This window comes from Acanthaster planci, linkage group LG01 (genome assembly GCF_054643075.1).
Source record: "Acanthaster planci isolate LZ-2023a linkage group LG01, COTS_SCS, whole genome shotgun sequence".
NCBI lineage: Eukaryota > Metazoa > Echinodermata > Asteroidea > Valvatida > Acanthasteridae > Acanthaster > Acanthaster planci.
The window spans coordinates 29,700,344-29,722,098 of NC_141777.1; the positions used below are offsets into that span (position 1 = coordinate 29,700,344).

Consider the following 21,755-nt stretch of genomic DNA (forward strand, 5'->3'; position numbering starts at 1 on the left):
TCTTGGGCACGTTTTGGTTATCATGACAAGCCAAAATTTTACTGCTACCCAGATAAGAAGCAAAGGCCATGGGCTGCTCTCGACAGTGACAAATCATCCACACATTCAATTAATGGCCATTAACCTGTTCTGCAGGAGAACATGTAAACATGATCGGATAGTCTGTATTCACAGGGAGAGCTGACAGGTTAAAGTCCAAACATCCCCTGAGCCACCACCAGTTTTGTACACTCACACCAAGTCCTAGAAGTCTGTGAAATAGACTGTGTGTTAACTTGACTGCTTGACACAGCTTGCTGTAGCAAACTTACTGCATTGTAACCACTCAGGGTGTTTCAAAATATGAGGTTGGGATAAATAGACTCCAACAAGTCAGTATTTGTTGTGTTAAGCTTTTTATCAAACGTTGGCGGCTGAATCTTGCCTTTATCGAAAGTTGGAATTTTTAGCCAAAATAATACTGTCTGCAAGTGGTAAATCCAAACAGTTGGAGATTACGGTTACCATGTACTCTTTTGCTTGTTCCAATCAGGCACATGGATCATTTGACAAAGTCTGACTTTTTTTCTTGTCTTTTAGCAAAGTTAATTTAAGGATGAAAAACTACAGTGTCACACTCCTTTAAATGAGTTGGTTTCTTTTGATATCAATGAATGATGTACATCTCTCCTCTTTCCATGCGGAACTCTGGATAATTCTCCCAGAGAGGAATTCAAACTGCTATTTTGACAAAGGTTTTAAAAAGTGTAATTTTTTAATAACATATTTAAATATCCGGAACAGTTTTACTCTCTTTTGAATAGAAAAGGCAGTTTGTAGATGACAGCCAACACTAAGCAGGAAGACAACCTACTACCCTAGTCAGGAATTTATTTCCTTCAACCTAAACACATTCAAGGACCCAGTGTCATTCTGCATGTAATACAATTACCCCCTAGGCCTTCTTGGGGGACTCTTTGCATAGAGTGTTCAGATGCAAACTACCAATTACCCAAAATTGTCAGAGAGATAAAAATTGCACAGAAGTGTTGCACTTTTAAGTCCGGATGCATAGTATGCTTTGAATTATGCAGTTTACATGCCTGCAACTTATTCTTGAGTCATCTGATTTCCTGTTTTTTTTTAACTTCTCTTGCCATGACAAGTTGGGAAGCACTGTAAAAGTTCACCAGTTTTTCCTGTTTCCTAAATGTATACCAAAGATAAGCAAACATTCGATAACAACCTATTTTATTTGGATCTATCAGGAGGATGTGGATCAACTCTCCCGGACGGACGTGTCATCCAATGCCAAGCTCTGCATCCAGCTGCGTTTGTTGGAGAAACGCATCCTGCACAATGCGATGGCCTACATCAAGACCCGCCGCAAGGACACGGAGGAGCTGGCCGAGGATGCTACCAGCTACCAGGAAGAGCTGGAATTGGAAGAGGCAGACAAAGTAGCAGAGGTACCCGACACCAGCCCCGCACCGATAACGAGGTTGGAGTACAAGACTGCCATCGACAGCTCCTCCGACAGCAGTTCCTCCAATAGAAACTCTTCACTTTCGCTGCAGAGCGACACCAGCGACGATTCCGTATTGAAGCCGGCGAGTCCGATCGAGGAGCTGCCGGAGACCACAAGTCCGCTTGTAACCAATGGGGACAGCACTACAACCTGCCACAGTAAAGTCAAAGTCAGTGGCGCATGCACAGTGGACAGTCTGAACAACGCTCTGAACGGCATCAGCCTGAAAGGGGATAACAGTCATCCAGTCGATGTTGGCACGGAAAGCAAGCACACAGCAATGTCTAATTGTCACAGCGAGTTGAATAGCAGTGTCGCGGATGGTTAGAAACAGAGTCCAGATAGATGTGTGTTGGCAGCCTTGTTGAGGCTTAGGCTTTTAAAGTTCTTTTTCCCAGAAGCACATGAGCAAGTCTTGGATTAGAGGATAAGATGTTTGTAATGGTGAAGCTGAGAATGTTAGTTACCCAGAAGCCAAGAGGGTTGGAGGAACTGACTTCACTTAACCTCTTCCCTAACCTCATAGGACTGTCAAAATCGATTAACCACTTGCTGCTGGATAGAATTTGAAGTCGCATGACGTAAAACTGGGAGATTTTCAAGTTTTTCTGTTTTCAAAATGCTTTTAAAAAATTAAAACTTCATTTACTGGATGTTGGCATTCACACGGATGACTGTCTGGTGGCTACTCTAATCTAACAGACAACATCTATTGATGCCCGAGTATTTCAGCCAGGCCTGCTGCCTGGTGAAAAGAGCCCAGATTGTGCGGTGTTAGATAAGTTTCTTTTGTTCCCGAAACTGGCACTGTGTGCAGCTGGCATCTTTTCAATAGGGGCCAGATCAGCATGCGGCGGTATTGTATTGCTCATCACTGAAGTGCTGGAGCACCCTTGCCCCGGTGGTAATCCGCTCATGCTGAATGCCACAAACAGTAGCATAATCTTACGGAACAATGACGGATTTCCTCCTCTATTGACAACTGAAAAAATGTTAGCAATTCCCAGCAGCTTGGTCTTTTGTTCCGAGTACGGTCTTTTGTTATAAGGCCTAGCTCTTTTGTCCGGTTTCGGGCTCCCTGGTTTCATGTTTAAAGCCTATGTGCCCGAAACCTGGCTCCCAAGCAGCAAGTGGATAAACAGCACCTAAGTAAATTCCTGTCATCTGATTAGTGGATCAGCGATCAACTGTCATGAATTATTAATCTCAATGCTCAGCATGCAGCCATACTGCATGAACAGAACTTCCAAATTGAAAGAGGGCGTGTTTGCATGCACGTCAAGTTTGCTTGAAGATAAATTGGTTATCACGCTCGCACTCATGTGATAGCATATTATTTTCAAATATGAGAAAGATTCTGCTAGGATCGAAATGTCAGGCCCTCCTTATTTTGTGATAATTAACCCTGCTGTAACCGTCAAAAACAGTCAAAATTTCCTCCCACCTGATTTGCCCCAACGCACAGACACATATGGGAAATTTGACTGATTTTGACTGATATGAAAACTGTGTCAAGAATGTATCTTTGCATGAGAGGGTTAATATTATTTCCATTTATGGAGCACATTCATCTTGAAGAGATCAACCCCACCTTGGGAAAGTGCATTAAGTCCTGAATTTGCAGGAAACAGCCACCAGTGTCCATTCAAAAACCTTTTTCTGCCTCATAGCAAGTGGAACACAAGACGCATTACATCATTCCATGTTCCACTTGCGATTGTATAACAACTAAAATAGTTTTTGTATCTCCACTTTCTGCTCAAATTTTCGAGAGGGTATTGAAAATCACATTCCACTGTTCTTTGGATGTTTTTTCTGTAATTTCAAGTGTGAAGAAAAACAAGCCATAGACAAAGACAGAGGGAAATGTTTACAAGGTTGAAAATGTTAAGCCACCAGCTTGAGTTAGTTCAGTTTTGGTGCATAGTTTGTTGCAATACTTTGCTCTTCAATTTACTTTCAGTCTTTTGATTGATGAAATGGCTGATGGTGCTGTATTATAAACATTACAGTTTTCTTAAGATCATATTATGTCCTATGGACTGTCATGTATCAGTATTTTCCTGTGTTGATATAAAAAACAAAATTGTCTATCTTTTAAGCTGCACCAGAATTTTAGTCTGTTGATTTTTATCACAGTAATTACGATGAGAGATACAGAGATTTCCTAAATGTTTTACTACTTGCTTTTAAATGCTGTATTTTACATGTAGTTTGGGAACCATCATGTAGACATAATGTTGTTAGTGAAATAGTCATCATCACTTGTGTCTGGTTCCTGATATCTGTAGGTTCTTTCCTGATGGAAGGCTGAAGTCTAGCTGTTTCAAATCTTTCAAAATCTACCAGCTTTGGGAGGAATTGCAAAATTGCTGTTGGTTTCCTGTGAAACGACAGACTGTGGAGGATTCAGGAGATTCTTCGAAAAATGCCCTGAAAGCTAATTTCCAAGTTTATCGACATTCTTAAAGATTGATATCGTTGCCCAACTTTCTTTAAAAATTAATCTGTATATTTATGTAGCAATTTTATCCAGAGCCCTCTATGCAGAGTCATTGCTATGATGGTAGTGTTGTTAAATCTAACAGTAAAATACAGCCAGATTTGATTGAGGTTTTGGAATGGCTCAGGTAGTAGTGGTCAACGTACCAGTACATGTACTTGGTCAAGGCCTTTTGGTACTTGTCAGTTGAGTTATTAGTTGTGAGTTATCCAGAGCCCTCTATGTAGAGTCATTGCTATGATGGTAGTGTTGTTAAATCTAACAGTAAAATACAGCCAGATTTGATTGAGGTTTTGGAATGGCTCAGGTAGTAGTGGTCAACGTACCCGTACATGTACTTGGTCAAGGCCTTTTGGTACTTGTCAGGTGAGTTATTAGTTGTGAGTTATCCAGAGCCCTCTATGCAGAGTCATTGCTATGATGGTAGTTTTGTTAAATCTAACAGTAAAATACAGCCAGATTTGATTGAGGTTTTGGAATGGCTCAGGTAGTAGTGGTCAACGTACCAGTACATGTACTTGGTCAAGGCCTTTTGGTACTTGTCAGTTGAGTTATTAGTTGTGAGTTATCCAGAGCCCTCTATGTAGAGTCATTGGTATGATGGTAGTGTTGTTAAATCTAACACTAAAATACAGCCAGATTTGATTGAGGTTTTGGAATGGCTCAGGTAGTAGTGGTCAACGTACCAGTACATGTACTTGGTCGAGGCCTTTTGGTACTTGTCAGTTGAGTTGTACGTGTATTTAAGTCTATGATCCAGAGTCACAAGAAATAAGGCACTGCAGTGGAATGCATTTGGCCATGACTAGCAGATGGATGACTTGGACAGTGCCTACCTTCGTCATAAAGTGAACTTGTCAAGTTCCATTTTATTTCTAAGCAGTCTCAGGGGTGTGCCTAAGGCTTTGTAGTTCCAAGAAAGAAAATCATTAGGTTTGGGAATAATCAGAGTATTGGTGATTGGCAGTGGTGTGGCCTGTAGCAGCAAATCCCCCTCAAAGGGGGCCTCTGATTGTTGAAGAAGTTACAGTGAGAATTACAATGTGTTTGAACAAACATTGTACATGGGTCCCACAGGCGTCAATGTTGGTTGGTTGAATTAACTTTAACATCTGACTGATGTGTCTTGTCTTCAAAATTGGTATTTTGGGGTCGCGTTCACTGTGAAATTATCCAGTGTTTAAAACACACCATTCCTGCGGCAGGGCAGCTTTTATTATTGTTCTGAAGAAATCACAAAATGTAAATGATAAAAGAATAACGTAATACTGTATATCCATAAAGAGAAGGACAATCAATGTATATAAACACTTTTTACTAATATGAGAATTTGAGTATAATTTTGACTTTATTTTCTTCTTTTGCTGATTTTATGATATAGATAATTTGCACTTTAATTAGCAACCAACTGATTACAAACAGTGGACATTTTCTGAGTCTTTTTTAGTAATACTGCTCTGTGCACGGTCAACATCTGGAAACGAGGCCTCTGTATGTACTGATGACGCCATACTTTATTTTAGGCGTGTGCCTTCCTATGGTGCGCAGTGGACCATAGGCCCCACAAGCTCATAGAAAAGTATACATGTAAAAAAAAAAGGATGACATCATCAGAACATAGGTCTACAAAGTACCGAATTGTGACGTCATTTTGAACTTCAAGAGTACAGTGCAAAGGAATGGAGTACGCATGCGTTTTGGTGCATGTGCTGGTTCTCGCGCTAATGCCTTTTTACACACTAATTGTGCGCGTGACGTATTCACTTCGGTACTCTATAGAGTAGAGCAGAGAAGTGAATATGTCATGCACAAATTTGCCTGTGTAAAAAGCATTAGTGCGAGAACCAGTGCAGGAACCGACGCGCGCGTACTCCATTCATTTGAATTGCCACTTCCTGGTTTAAAATGACATCACCCTTTGCTTCTTTAGTACATGATGTGCTGATTGTAAGAGATATATAATTTTTCTGGTGGTTTGGGGCTTTCCAGCTTAGACATGCAGTACAGGAGAAATAAACTTTTTGTTGCATTTCACAAAAAAATCACAGTAAACTCAAAGAGTATGTTTGATTTTTTTTTCCGTGCTTGAGCACTCATCTACTTACTAGTTAAAGTCGGATATACTGGGAAGAATTCGTGTCCACCCGATGACAAGCTCACACAATCTAAATGCATGTATTAAGAAGATTGTCAGCACTGTCTTGTGACATTATAGGTATATGCTAACATTAATTACCCTTTGTCAATAGCAGCACCTTCCTGTGAAAGTTGGGGAGGGGGTGCTCAAATTGGTTATACTGTTAAAATACAAGGGTCTGTGTGAAAGTTGTGATTTGAGGGATTTCCCCATAGTTGCATTTCATCATAGCAAAAGTGTATCTCCTTCCATTATGACCCCTGAACAGCACTGTTAGTGTCCCCAGCAGTCCAAAGCATAGTCTTGTCCCAAGACGTTACTGCTTGATATCTGTTGCCCATACATATACCCATGGTGTAGCCATCAAAAAAGAATCCCCGCAATGAAGAGCCGTAATTTACAGGACAAAGCAGAACTGTCTAGAGAGTTGCAACATGAGTCTCCCAATTGTTGGAACCAAAATGGTGAATTATGGGTCAGTACACATAGACAATTAGCACACATTGGCCATTTTGGTTCCAAAATGTGAAGTCGGCGCTAGTCTCTCTGTATACAGCTCTGGGACTGTGACCACAAGTGTAAATCAAAGGGAATCAATACTTGGTGACAAAATATGTATTATTACAGAATTGAACTCGACATGGAAGTTATTACAATTAATGTTTGCAAAGACATGCGTAGGCCAAGCATTATTTTTCCTGTGAAAAATGAATATGTTGCTCATCTTTATAATCATTTGTAAACACCAAGTCAGTTTCCCTATACAATTTGTTTCATGATTTATGTTCAAAAAGCTGTATCCTCTCCGAGTGATCCCTGTTCACCACTTCCCAGGTTGTATCGTGTTATTGGGGCATGATCCCTGGCTACATGGTGTTTCAGGTTTAATGGCTTCTAGCAAGTGCCCCCCAACAGAGATATTGACGAATGGGAAGAGCCGCCATGGTAGGGCTGGATAGCTCAGTTGGTAGAGCACTGGTACGGTATTCTAGAGGTCGCAGGTCCAAATCCCACTCCAGTCAATTTCTTTGCTCATTTTTATAATCAAAAATGAATACAAATTTTTGGAACCATGGCTGTCCAAAACAGGGATCTCTGGAGAGGAATGTTGCACAAGATTTGGGCATTTTTGGAGAAGTTCTTTAGTCTTTCATCTTCAAACCTGCTACATCTAGCAATATCTTGGATTTCTGAGCAGTTTAGCACTGAAGACATCTGAGCCCAACTTACCAAAACTGCTCAAGCAAATAATTTTACGCTAACAGAGGCTCTGTGTTATTCATGCAACCGTAAGCAGGGCAAAAAGTCACTCTAACCACGGAGGAAAAATTTGCTTAGCCACTTGCCACTGGGGATTCTGGTTTTGGGTACCTATTCTTCGCACGCGTAGCCATTCTTCACATGCGTAGCTGGGGTCTATTGCATCAATAGATGTTGTCTGTCAGATTAGAGTAGAAAACAGACAGTCCTTTGTGTGGGTGTATGTGTCCAGTAAATGAAGATATGAATTTTTAAAGAATTTTGAAAATAGAAAAAAATGAAAGTATCCTGTCCTAGCATCATCAACATTCATAAATGCCCCCGGCGTGATGTGGTTAGTGACAGAACAATGGAAATCTCTACGCGCGTGTAATGCGCTGTGAAACAGTGCTTGCAGTAGGCAAAATTTTCTGCTATGGTAGCGCGACTTCCCTGCTCTGTGAAATTAAGCCCTGCTCTGAGGCAAGCTCTGGCAATGACCAATTGCTGACCAGTGGTCGGTTTTCCCTATTAACCTGTGCACAAAATATATCCTGTGCCCCAAGTCGTATGACTTTATTGGATTTGATAAGGTGGGTGTTGGCGTGGTGGCTCAGAAATCAATATATGGCTGATGAAAATATTTGCATACATGACCTACTGGGCCCGTAAGTTCCGCATGGATCTGGATCACAACCAGTGATCCCTCACTGGTTCACAAACACCAGAACCTGCCTAATGGATAAAGGGAACCAGCTGTGGGATCACTGATTGAAATCAAGATCCATGTGAAACAAACCCAAGGTGAGCATTCTCTCTGGCTTCAGCTCTCTTATACTTGTTGAAACTCTAAAATACAACCAAGGATACTGTGGATCAGGACTACAAGAGCCACTCAAACCAATCATATAAGCCTATGTGATGCCATCTCTGAAAACTATTCACTTTGTTGAAAATGCTAGACTATCTGAAACCAGCTTTTACAAAATCTATTGTTTCTTGCAATCACATCAAACCTAACATCAGCTCATCGTATCAGCCTCACCTTTTCAAGAGTTTCTCACACCCCAAAAATTTGTATGAATAGAAAAGTTTCACGGATCACATATACATGAACTAAATATCACAATCACAGTCCAGAACTCCAGGAATACCAGCAGACTTTAATTAATGATATTTGTTGAGTTACACTTGCATAACTTGATAAACTGTTACGATTTGACCTCTGACATTTCAGCATATTTGATGGCATCGCATGCTTCCTTTCTTTGTTAAATGAAGCGAGAAGCATCCAACGGCCACAGAAAACTCCATGACTGGATTGAAAACACTGCTCCAAATTCTTCATGCATTCACTTGCAAGCAGATCGATTTTGTAAATTGTTGTATCTACAACCAAAGGAAACAACATTAATCTTGGATTTCAGTATTATAGATTACAGACATCATCATATCATGCGGCCAAGAGGTTACAGAACAGCTTTGTAGAGTAAACATATAGTTGCCATTGTTGCTTTAGTTTTGCCACCAATTAACTCATCACCGTTAACAAGTTAACCATTAACAACGTGTGACTGTGCATATAATGCACGATCATACACAAACGCACACGGAGCTTGTGTTCACAAAGGGCAATAAGTCAATTGGTTAGTGACCAGTTTTTACATTGCAAAAATCCTTCAGCTTGGTAAAACAGCATACAGTATGGCTCCATTGGCAAAACAACCTGACAAATGTCGGGGGGTAATTCCAACTCTCCTGCCTTGCCTCAGGATGGCTCTCACTGTCGCTCTCCTTGCTATAGACTGAATTTCTCATATTGCCACGTTTTCTTTACACCAGACCAGCACTTCTTTTTGCCTACATCGGTTGTAGGCTGTAGCAAGCACGTCATCTGCAGAAGTACTGGGGGTTGCCGACCCCAACACGTTGCCTCTTACGGGACTGCATATCACTGAAGAACTCGTCAATGTCCTGTCTCTTAACCACCTGTGAGCAACGGTACATAAACATGATTTATCATAAGACCAATAATAAAGCAGACTTGGCCAATGTTTTATGTTCAAGGAACTCTTTCAGTTCCAAGGGACTATAGGGATTAATTATAGTGTATCGACTTATCTGAGAAGACACTTTACCATCACACACATGTTGATCAAGTTGTAAAACAAAAGTTCGAAGCAGCAGCATTGAATGCACCAACATGACCTGTGCACAAGTGCAGTCCCAATGAGATAATGACATCTAGCGATGTCAAAAGTAGTTAGTTTTTGTTTGAAACACATTATAAGAACAAATAATAAACCAAGTTAAATTCTCCAAACTTAATGGAACACTATCACGCCATTGAAATTAAGCAAAGAGGATGACAATTTACTTACTTTTCCCTGATTAGCAAAGCTCTGCAGATAATCCCGAAGAGATGCCTTCAGATCATTGTATTCTGCAGCAGGAAAAATAAAATACAGTGACTCAAGCTGGATTTGGACCCGTCATCTCTGGTGACCTACAGTGTCCAAAGTGTGCACACGCAAGGATCTTAACTAAAGTTTGGTTCCGTCTGGTATTAAGAGTACACGAATCCCGATTTTGCGGCATCAGATGAATTATTCACACTACAAATTTGCACAAGTTGAACACATTTCAATTCAGGCAAATTTCACCGCAAACATTTTGTGACATCAACTTTGTTTCGTTTTCGCATTCAGCGGAAGTATCAACCAGCCAGTGCGGTGTAAGAGTTATGATAATAACTAGGAGTCAATGAGAACTTACCATGAATGACTTCAACCTGCTGTACGCGGTTCAATTTCGTCAATGCTTCCATACCCATCTGATACTGTGATGTACCAGCATGCTTCATCTTGCCTCGTAACTCATAAGCCAGCACGGTGTCAGACTCGTCCATCAAAAAACTGACTTGTCTGCTCTCATAAAGCATCTGCAATGTGTACGAGTATTGAACCATGACTCCACTGGCAGGCTTTGGGGGGTATCTTTGAGGAGCCAGGTTGGAGAATTGTATTTTCCTCACCTTTGGTGATTGGTTTTTAGTCTCTACCCGACTTCCAGGGTTTTACCCAGAACACTCTTCTAGGGTTTTCCACCTACCTCTCAAATTATATTTTCTTCAGCTCAGCGAGCAGCGACGATAATAATGCATAACTTCTTGAACACTGGTATTGGTAGATATGTGTGCATTAAGAAGGCATTCATTAATATTATAGTAATCCAATCCCTCGGACCATCGTCACCCGATCAATTTGACCACAGCCATCTGATCCCCTTTGATTCAAGTCACCTGCAGCCCATTTCACTTTACGCAATATCACTTACACCACATAATGTTACATAGATTGCGCAGCAAATTATGAGCGATTTCACGAAATTTACGCACTACATAAATTATGGCGTAACTTACGCCGTCATTTTAGGTGGTGTAAGTGGCAACAAAGCAAAAATGAACAATTTGACTAGCTCATCGTGTTCAGTTAAGCTTAATCATTGTTGAACTTAACAAGGCTAGTGTACAACTTGAAAAACTTGTTTGGCTATGAGAGAACTGCAAGATTTTATGTCTGGTTCCAACCAAGAAAAGACAAAAACTTATAAATTTAAATCTGAGGCCCAAGGCTTGCACATCATTCAAAGTTACGCCACATTTCATGAAATCGACTGCTGATACCTTTTGACACTAGTCGCCTCATCCCCTTTGACCCTAGTCACCTGACCTCTTTGTTGCCAAGTCACTTGATCCCCTCTGACTCTTGACATCTGAACCCAGTGACACTTGTCACCCAATCCCTCTGACCCAACAGCATCCTACCTTGCAATCCTGGCACATACACAGCTTGCTCCTCCAACCGCTGGGCCAGAAGGTGGCATGGTCTCTCTTTTCCACCACTCTGCCTTTGAGCTCTCTCAGTCGACAGATTTGGCCGCCTGCCTGCCTGTGTTGAGTCTGCCCATTTTGGCTGGGTCCCGCTGGCACACTTCCACTGGATGAAGCCTCAAAGCCTGATGCCCCTGCCGGAATGGCATCATCCTGCCGACCAGTGGTACTATCTTCCTTAATACTGTCCTGCTGCACTCTCTCTGGTGCGGACGGTGCTGTGATTACACTATCAGTGGCGGGCGGGACCTTGGTTGTTAGGACGGCATTCTTTGAATTGGCTGATATGGCATCATCTGGTGAGTCATGGACGTGAGCTGTATGTGACTCTGTCGGTTTGCTGTCACTTGTCAGAGTTGGTTTGGAGTCGCTCACTGGAGTAACCTAGGTTGGATACCACAACAAAAAGAAACAGCATGTCATGTCAATAGAATGAGTACATAAGAACAGTGCAGCAAAGGTGCCCAGTTGTATAAAGATGAACAGAGAGCCATCCTCATTAAGCACTCAGTCGTACTACTTTATGGACACCTTTAGAGGTTTGAATTTTCAAGTTACAACTTGCCGTAAGTGAGAAATCAGTGCTGAACAAGAGCACCTTTCATCGAGAAGCGCAAGGGTTGCACACTATAAAGTTTCAGTTATGAAATCAAAGAAACAGAATAGGTGCACTTTTACTCTTTCTATTGGAAACAGCAAGGCGTCTCCAAAAATTCAATCAAATAAATTGCTTCATCAGCAACCTGACCAATTTCACAACAAAAATGAACAATACAACGTTAAATAGGCTTTTGCTCTGAATAACCTAAACGGATTCATAAGTTTCACACATTAGTGAAATATACATGGTTTGTTTGCTGACAAGTTCTTCAAGAGATTTTCCCAGCTACTTGTCAGCAAGATAAGTAGCTTAACACTGCTTAACACTGAGATACCTCAGGTGACAGAGAGGCCATTCAGTGGGGTCTTCCAATCGCAGTAACAGTTTTTTATTTGTACAGAAACATTACTGCTTCATAACTCACCTCTGCTTTTACCCCTTTGTCGCTCTCAGGAACAGCATGACTCTTGGCCACATTCTCGACGTCAACATCTACACCCAAGTCTTCTTTCTCAAGCTTAACCTCTGAGAAAAACACATAACAAGGCAGGAATCAATCAACAGAGCCCTTTCAGCATCTCTACCATTGATGTTGGATCACTTCTACAATGCTGCATGTAATTCCTTCGCTACAGCACTGTCACATCTTTGCTTAAAATGCTGACAGAATTTCATCGATAACGTAGCAATAAAATCAGCAACTGTGTTGTGGTGCCTTGCAGTAGGATGGTAGTCCTGTCAGTGGTGTTCTAACATTACCAACCAGGCTAAAGTACTCTGCTAGTTATCATTAATTATTATGCCACTTGTCCTCATCACAAAGGACAATACAAAAATACACAAAGAGAACAAGCTGACAGGAGGTGAGACAGTGAACCTAATCATTATTGCCAGCAGGCACACGGCCCCAATATGACAATAGGTTGCATCTGTTAACAGTAAAAATACATTACCTTTGCCAGTGACACTGTAATACCACAGAAAGTCACAAGGTCCCTGCATACACTCAGCACACACCATCTCTTGGTAGTCATTACTGTCTGGTATACTGACTTCTCCTAGGTGCTGGTAATACAAATAAAAAGCTTCAGTCTGTTAAAACCTGTTTATGCAGGAGTCTCTAAAACTCAAAAAGAGAATAGAAAACCAGGTTGCGATAAAAACTAGTAAGTACCGCTCAAGACCAACTGCAAGAGCATAATTGTGATGAGATCTAGAAAACCCTTCACATGGTGAAATTTGTTGTTTTTACACAATATACATCAACTTAACAAAGACACTGTGCTGTGTTCAAAACTGTTGAATTCATCTTTCTGGGATGTCTATTTTGAGTAGTGCTCTCAAGAAGTTATAAAAACCAGCTGACCTCATTTGAGAAATCAAGCTTAAAAGTTCCAAGTAAAACTTCATTCAGATTACACAAAATTGACTGACTGAAAAACTGTAAATCAAAGTTGGAATTGCATCAAACAAGAATATTTGGATATTAATAATGGAAATGGTAAAAAAATCTGAAATTGCTTTAACCACTACCAGCCGGGGACTCCGAAATCAGAGCCGTATGGTTTATATGTGTGGCCGGGGTCTCCGAACTCGGACAAAGGAAACAGGGCCCTGTAACAAAAGACCATACTCTGAACAAAAGACCAGGCTGCTGGGCATTACCGGCATTTTTCACTCTCAAAAGTGGTGATAATCCAGCGTTATTTTGAAACCGTACACCAGGGTTTGGGGTATTTAGAGCAAGCGGATTACCACCGGGGACAAAAGCTCTCCACCACCGCAGCGATGAGCCACACAGCACCGCTGCATGCTAATCTGGCCCCTATTGAAAAGAGGTCAGCAGTGCACTGAGCCAGGTTCATGAACAAAAGACAGTTGTATAACACCGCACAATCTGGGCTCTGTTTACAAGGCTGCAGGCCTGGCTGAAATATTCGGGCGTCAATGAAGGTCACCTGTCAACTTAGAGTAGTGCCTGAAGATTACTCCGTGTGGCTATAAACGACTGTTAAATGGAATGATGAATTGTTGAAGGATTTTGAAAACGGAAAAAATGATAGTCATGCCGGCCCAGCATCCTCAACGTTGAAAAATGCCCCGGCATGCAGTGGTTAAAAAGTTTGAAGAATGTTTTGCCAATTATCTCCTAAACAAGTGGCGACATCCAGTGGGTTTTCCCAGACTGCATAACAATTATGGATCTCATGAACCGAAACTTTTATGTGAAGGTGAAAAAAACAGTTTTAAACACAGCACAGTGTCTTCGTTAACTGGGAATGAAAACAGCAAATACATGTAGCTGATGACATGCCTTTGATTCCAACAGGTAACAGTGTACCCTATTAGACACAAACCTCATTCAGTTGCATGTCTTTACAATATTTCATGACATCTTTATCTGTTTTCCCAATACTATGGGAGAAAACTCACCCTGCCATGGAACCAATCTTCACAAACCACGCACTGGATCATCTCATCTTCAATCTGAAAATGGGGAAAATTATTATCATCCGTGCAATTATATATAACGGTTTTGCCCTTACCCAACGTATATTAATAAGCACTATATGCTCAGTGCTTGTCCGAGAGCTTGCGAAAAAAACCTCACAAGCTTACTCGGGTGGGACTCGAACCCACGACCTCCTGCTTACAGGTGCAGATGTCTTAACCACTCGACCACCGAGCTTGCCGGGGTCAGCTGGCCGGTCCGAGTCAAATCAAGCAGCGGGTACCGCGAACTATTTTCAAGATGTATTTCTTTATCCGTGCAAATTTTACAATCGCCAAGTTTGGAAAATAAATGTAAGAAAATCCTATTTTCCGGGGGGGGGGTTGTTTGACTTTTCTGCACTGCACAGAAGACTGATGCACATACAAAGACAATACAGAAGGAAGTGGTTCAATGAACTTTACAAACCTCATCGTCTGGGTCTGGGTAAGGACGGCTGCAGGTGCAGTACACACCACGGAAATTCTGGTTGTACTTGTTGTCTGGGTTGGTAGCGTCTTTTTTCTGATGAGGCCCAAAAAATGGTACAATTATGATGGTTTTTACTTCCCGAAATATTCCCAACTTGCTTGATACTGAGAGAGTTTTGGCATTATCCGGAGAATAAATCTGACCTGCTAATATACCAAAGACTAGAACATGTCAGGATATGTAAACAACAAATTTATTGTGAGAGTAAATCTCCAGATAACCAATGGTAACAAACTGCATCAATGTTTAATTCAAGTGCCCAAGCACTACTCACTGTCAAAAGCAACAATTTAAAATGGTTAGATCTTGATGCATCTGAATTGTAAAGGCGGTTTCCTCTGAGCAATGGACAATTTCCTTGTTTCATGGTCTTGTAAAAATGGATTAATTTGAGCACAATGAAACTGTGAGTGAACACAGCCAACACATATCCACCAAGCAGATTTAGACATCAAAATTTATTCTCTCTTTACGTGTTTAACCTGTTTATCATTCCACACTTTCTGGAGGGTTGATAACAACTTTCTTCTCTCTTAATCAGGCTGACTAAATCATAAGAAGTTCATTTTTCAAAGAGATCTACCTCAATCAGTTTGCACTTCAATGACACAAACATGCCGTTTCCACAGTCACATCTAAAGTTTCTGTTTCAAAAACAAATAAACATATGAGTAGCGACCCTGAAATACTGTAATTGATGTTCACCTTTTAGTTTCTGTGAATAACAATATTTTTTTATTATAAAGCAAACTAATACATTATAATCATTACAATCAATTAGGTTTAGTTGGTAACAAAAAGGAGAACTATTTTTTTTCTTTAGATTAACCCTAACCCTCCTCAATCCTTCACCTGTTGGAGGACTGAGGAGTGTTAGGGTTAAGCTTTAAGAAGGCAATTTGGTTACATAGAAACAAAGTTTCCCTTTTTATTTCATCATATTAAAATGGCAAATATTTGAATCAAAATACAAATATTTGAATATTTGGTAATTGAATATTCAAATATTTTTATATTTGGCGCAGGCTTGCAAAGAATATGCCCAGTCACTTTGACTTACGACTGCCAAAAACAGACTAGAATACCAATTTTAATAAATGCACCCATAAATGACACATGCATTTGTTTACGGTTAAGGATACTTTCCTTGGAGCTTAATTAATGGTAAGTAACACAATCACAGCCACACTTTTCCTGATCTGGACAGACTGTCACTGCCATCTCCCTCACTGAAAAGACTGGTGACGACTAAAAACATGTTTGAATATGTGATTAGAGGCTTTCTCCCCCCCTCCCCATCTGGGAAGGATACACCCCAGACACTGTGGTACCTTTTGGTGTAGAGTTCGTAGAGCTGATGTCCCTCGTGACATTCATAGCTGCAGGCTAAGCAGACCCCTGCAGACTCATTGGATGCTGAGGTGCACGTTGCGCAAGCGTACAAAGCCTGTCTGCCTCGATAACCCTGCCAACAGAATGGTGAAAAATAAAATTAATGAATCAAATGCCAACTGTGTCATTCTCTACCAATTCAAACACCCTCCCTGGCCTCTCAAGTCACTCAACTTAGACTTGCCTTAAAAAATCCTTAAAAAGTACCTTAGTACATCGTGGCATACGTAACGAGGGAAAATGAAGTTTCAGCTTAATATTTTTCACGGTTTCTTGTTACAACTCCTGAAAAATTCAGGTGCCATGCCACTTTTTGGCATGCAGGAATTGCTTGTTTATTTTGGTTAAATCTTAGAAAGCCCATTTCAAATGAGAAATCAATTACCTCTACATGTCTGGAAGTTACAGACTCCAAAAATCCTACGTTTATGAGCTGTTCATGTGATTCTTTCAGACCTTGACTAAATGCTCAGGGAAAAATTGCCCAAAGTTTTTTATAAAACAAGCCCCTACTGCAGGCTACTGTTTAACCCTCAGGGCACATGTTGGGGAAATTGGAGATGTTGACCACATGCATAATCCACATTGTAAAGTAGCATTTCCAATCACATGTTTGCCCTTAATCCCCTTGGCCCTTTTTTAGTAAGGCACATCCCCAATCCTTCAAAATCCTCTGACCGCCCCATCCAAAAATAATGCGTTCATCCACAATCTTCCAAAATTCTCCTTGTAAGGGTGGCCTTTTGTCAAACCTTCAAAACCTCTGGCAATTCCTGTCTTTATGTTGAGACAGTACATACAGTATACTGGAGCAATGGGGATGATTTCACATATAATCTAGGTCTGATCCACCTGTCAAGCTCTCTGCACAACTGTTTCATTGCTTAGTGTGAGAGCACTCCACTTCGCTTTAGCTTTGCGAATACAAATGCCTGATGTTGACAGAGTGTCCACTCTAAGCCATAACCCAGTCGTCGTGCAGTGAACTTGAAAGGTGCAGCAGCATCTGACAGTTGTTGTGCATAGCAACGGTTGGCCAGAAAATGCCTTTTTTTCTGGTTCAGCTAAATCACATTTATGTCTTAAGTAGATCATTTGCTTCATGAAAGTTATCTGCATTGACCTCGTGAGCGTTAACTTGATACCATGACCTTGACTATATTAGGTGATAATCACCAGTCAGTGTCTGAAAAGGGCCAACAGCAATTTTTGTTTTGACCTTCTTTGCAGCTTCACATGGCAAACCTCATATCATGACAGGGCTCGCAAAATTTAAAAAATGGAGTTGCCCTTCGGGCAGAGGAGTCTAAAATCTGGTTGCCCGAATTTCATTTCAGTTGCCCGACAAGGAAGTTTTTGCCCCACGTGGTCTCCAAGCTTTTAGAAATTACAGTCATTTTCCTAGTTCCGGATCACTTGAAATAAATAAGCCTACCCAGCTTTTTACTATCACTCTGTAGCATTATACGCTAAGATGACTTCCTTTTGAAAGGTAAATATAAGTCTTGCAGTACAAATTTTGTTCCCAGAAAATTTCAAGAAAAAGAATTCTGGCTAATTTTCCGATTTGCGCTTCGACGTTTGTTGAAGGGAGCGCAAAAAATCAACACCTGAAAAATTACAGGTCGGTAGGTCACTCAGTATGCAAGATTCTATGAACGTTTTTCCAAGTTTCGGATAGTGCATGCAAGTACACATACCTTCGTGAACTCAACTACATGTGTGTTATAGATTTGTCCATGATGTGGCGGGGGATAACATCACAAACGGCGCAGCACATGTCGCGCGTCTCGCCCAATGTGTGTTTCCAGGACACAGCAGCAGCTAGGACGGTCCCACAATGAAAACAACACAAGATGTTATCCCCCGCCACTGTAAATGGTTGAACCAAGATGCAGAGTAAGCACGGTCATTGGTGGGCTCAACGCATGCGCAGTCTGATAAACATGAACGGATCAACAGTCAACAGGTGGAAGTGAGAAATTGGTGAGCAAAAATCTCATTTTTGGTCAAAAATACTCTGTCTCATGCTCCGAAACTTTTGTTATCCCTTTTTAGCAGGTATAGATCAAGCAGGAATGCTGATAGGGCAAAATTTGATTTAATAGCTTTCTTAGGGCTGTGAACTATTTCACCACAAAAATTTGATTCCAAAACCCTGTAGCGTTACAACGCCATGTAAACCTTGTCTCCTCGAAGTCACTCATGGAGTTAGTGACTTCGAGTTCTCAAAGTATGAGTCCCATATACGGACATCACTCATTTTTCCCTACAGTAAAATATCGGCCATTAGAAAGTGATAACATGTCCTCAGATATTGGAAAGAGGTCCATGGACACCAGTAATTATTCCTTACAGTGACTAAACCACTTCCTGCTGGGGCAGTTATCAATGTTGATGATGCTAGGGTGGGATATTTATCTTTTTTTCTGTTTTCAAAATTCTTAACAATTCCTATCTTCAAATACTGCACACGAATACCCTCACAAAGAATTGTCTGGTGTCCACTCTAGCCTGACAGACAGAATCTATTGACGCCCGAGTATTTCAGCCAGGCCTGCAGCCTTGTAAAAAGTGCCCAGATTGTGCGGTGTTATCTAACTTTCTTTTGTTCACGAATCTGCCACAGTGCGCTGCTGACCTCTTTTCAATAGGGGACATATTAGCATGCAGCGGTGCTGTGTGGCTCATCGCTGCAGTGGTGGAGCGCTTTTGTCCCTGGTGGTAATCCACTTGCTCTAAATGCCCCCAACCGTGGTGTACCATTTCAAAACAAGGCTGGATTATCTCCACTTTTGCAAGTGAAAAAATGCCGGTAATTCCCAGCAGCCTGGTCTTTTGTTCCGAGTACCGTCTTTTGTTACAAGGCCCTGTTCCCTTGGTCCAATTTGGGAGACCCCGGCCACGCATATAAAGCATATGTGTCCGGATCCGGAATCCCCGGCAGGAAGTGGTTAATAATAGCCATCAGAAGCAAAACATGTCCAGAAAAGTTCAATTTAGGAGGGCAAATACCGAGTCGTTTACTGAGAAAACACTTGGAATTTTCCAGACCAGTTTCAAAGGGTTTATGCACGGCCTGTCAAGCAGCATCCGCACAGGCCTATATGGAATCCTTTCCCAAATGTCAAATTTAGCAGGGAAAATATTCAAGTGTTTAGTAATTACATACATTAGTAGACCAGTCATGCCAGTCTCATCCTCATAAGGTCTGTGCAGCTCAATTGCAGAATTCCCCGCCCTCCTGCACGATCAACCTCATAGCCAGGTACAGGTCAAAGTGTCACACTCTTCTCAAGGGGTTTCCACCTTTTACCCACGTACCCAGTCATTCCAGGGGTCATTTTTTAGAGTGGCAGGGTATTCTGCAATTAGTCTCTGTTCTACACTGTTCTAAATCTGCCACTCATCCCGCGGATCTCGCTCCCACTCTGCGAATCTTCCCCCGCGGATCTCGCCCTGCGGATCTCACCCCTTTTTTTTGGTTCTTTTATACTTATTTATTGCAACTGATGGCAAAGAGTCCTTATCTGTACCATTGTTCCTGAAGTCCATGCATGATCGGATTTTAGTTTAGCTTTTTCTGGTGTGGAATTCCATGCCTAACCGATGCTTCCTAATTTTTTTCCACAAGGAGTTCCATTAGGATTTGAATGTTGTCCACATCCAGTTCTTTTTCTTCTTGTTTGGATAGTGGAGAACGATAAATCCTCGACGGTACCACATGTAGGTCATCCTTTATATTCTTCTGTCCTCAGCCATAGAAACACTTCACTATAAATCCTTGGGAAACAGTCTGGAAAAAACAAAACACTTGGTGGTGGCCGAACTCCACCATCCACCAAACTTAAGACGTACAGGTGACTTGTATAATAACGCCCCTTCTCCATGTTCTTGGAGCGAGATCCACGGGGTGAGTGGTAAATATACTGAGTATTAACTATATACTATAGAACACCATACATGCCATACTGTTCTGTTTTCTGTGCACAGTGTAAAATGGTGACTGACAGACCGAACGACAAGACCATCTAATGACCGATCGCGCCCGCCAACCACCATGATCAGACCATCCACGCTGAAGTTGAACAGAAGGCCTAGGCCTAGTCTACCAGTACTAGGACATGTCTAACGTTTAGCCCCACTAGTTTGGCACAGACTCTCACTCCCACTCCATCCTTAGCCACACATCCGTATACGCAATTTTGAAAATTACGTCACTTGACCCCTAATCTTCTCGACGGCTGTTTCATGTCGAGACATGATGTAATACAAGGACTGCGCGATAAGATACTAAATGTACTAATGGGTTCTTCCAAAACATTAGCAGCAGTTTAGATGTCTTGACACGGCCCAGCCGTTGAGAAGATTAGGGGTTAGTATAGAGATCAGTGGAGTCAAGTGACATAATGTTCAACGACCTTATTTTAAAGATGGCGATTGTGAGAGCGAGCCCGTTAGAGTGAATGGATAAAGGCAAAAAGACTGAAAAATACCTGAATAACGTGAGTGAAATCATTCAATAAATGGTTTTTGGAAAGCGGAAAGGTCAAGGATCATGTTCGTGTGCAAAAGAAATTGCGCCCACTATGATAAGAGGGTGCGCCGAAATGTTCAATACGTGGACACAAAATTGCGTATACGGATGTGGGCTAAGGATGCAGCGGGAGTGAGAGTCCGTGCCACACTAGTGGGCAAAGATCGTATAGGGCTGCAAAGCGGCGCAAGATGGCGAACTTCACAGTGAATAGACATAAAATGTTGTAATTGCATAGGTGCCATTTGAGCAAGTGATACACCTGCTCAATGCACATTAATGCAAAGGCGCAGGCGCTGCAGCAGGCACTTGCACCTGGTGAGCCTGCGCCTGAGCATTACCGTAAAATGCGCAGGTGTATCACTTGCTTAAATGGCGCCCATGGTAATTACACCCTTTGAGGCAGAGTTATCCATCTTGCGCCTTCGGCGCTGTACGATCTTTGCTAGTGGGGCTAGTCTAACGTTATGACATGACATGACACTTGACAGATGTGATAACACGGTCGACTAGTCCAACTTCAAACAATACCCACCAATGGATATGTGCAACATTTATCATCACTATCACCCAGTACAGCATTAGCTTCCTCTTCCAGCTCTTCACTCTCTTGCAGCACGTCGACCATCGACAACACAGTGTCTTCGCTGTCTTCCGGCAGCGGTTCGTCAGCCATTTCTTCTCGCTGCGACGCCATTACTGTTTTTGTCGGTAGCGCGCCAACGCGGTGCACCATGGTCCAATGAACTCCGTCACCTGTGACCGAGTTTTTGGCTATTTCCGGCAAGCGCCCGGCGCGGCCTGGGCCTGGGTATGGGAGACAGTAACGGCGGGGATTGTATGCTTGGGGCCCCCTCAGTTTTTTGTCATTATAATCTTGCAAAACTGGTAAGTCCCTCAAAAAAGGCAACATTCTTTTTATTGCACTGACCCCATTTTTTGGAAATTTCAAACTGTAAATTGT

General features: G+C 41.7%; 2 protein-coding genes across 3 annotated transcripts in view; one reads left to right on the forward strand and one right to left on the reverse strand.

The window, feature by feature from the left end:
• The window catches only part of setd3 (SET domain containing 3, actin histidine methyltransferase), a 25,562-nt gene extending 19,500 nt beyond the window's left edge, over positions 1-6,062 (forward strand). For both annotated transcript variants that reach the window (XM_022242274.2, XM_022242273.2), the window contains exon 14: positions 1,248-6,062. In XM_022242274.2, coding sequence (XP_022097966.2) covers positions 1,248-1,835 — 588 coding nt within the window. In that variant the 3' untranslated portion in view covers positions 1,836-6,062. The remainder of the gene's footprint in view (positions 1-1,247) is intronic.
• ubr7 (ubiquitin protein ligase E3 component n-recognin 7) lies at positions 5,340-21,524 on the reverse strand. The gene is made up of 11 exons (XM_087134493.1): positions 21,327-21,524; positions 16,194-16,327; positions 15,446-15,506; positions 14,800-14,895; positions 14,313-14,366; positions 12,833-12,944; positions 12,304-12,404; positions 11,213-11,662; positions 10,162-10,327; positions 9,768-9,829; positions 5,340-9,375 (listed from the first exon to the last, which is right to left on the reverse strand). Exons 1-11 carry the CDS (start codon positions 21,486-21,488, stop codon positions 9,277-9,279), a joined length of 1,497 nt encoding a protein of 498 aa, XP_086990619.1. The 5' UTR covers positions 21,489-21,524; the 3' UTR covers positions 5,340-9,276.
• Between the last annotated feature and the right edge of the window lie 231 nt (positions 21,525-21,755).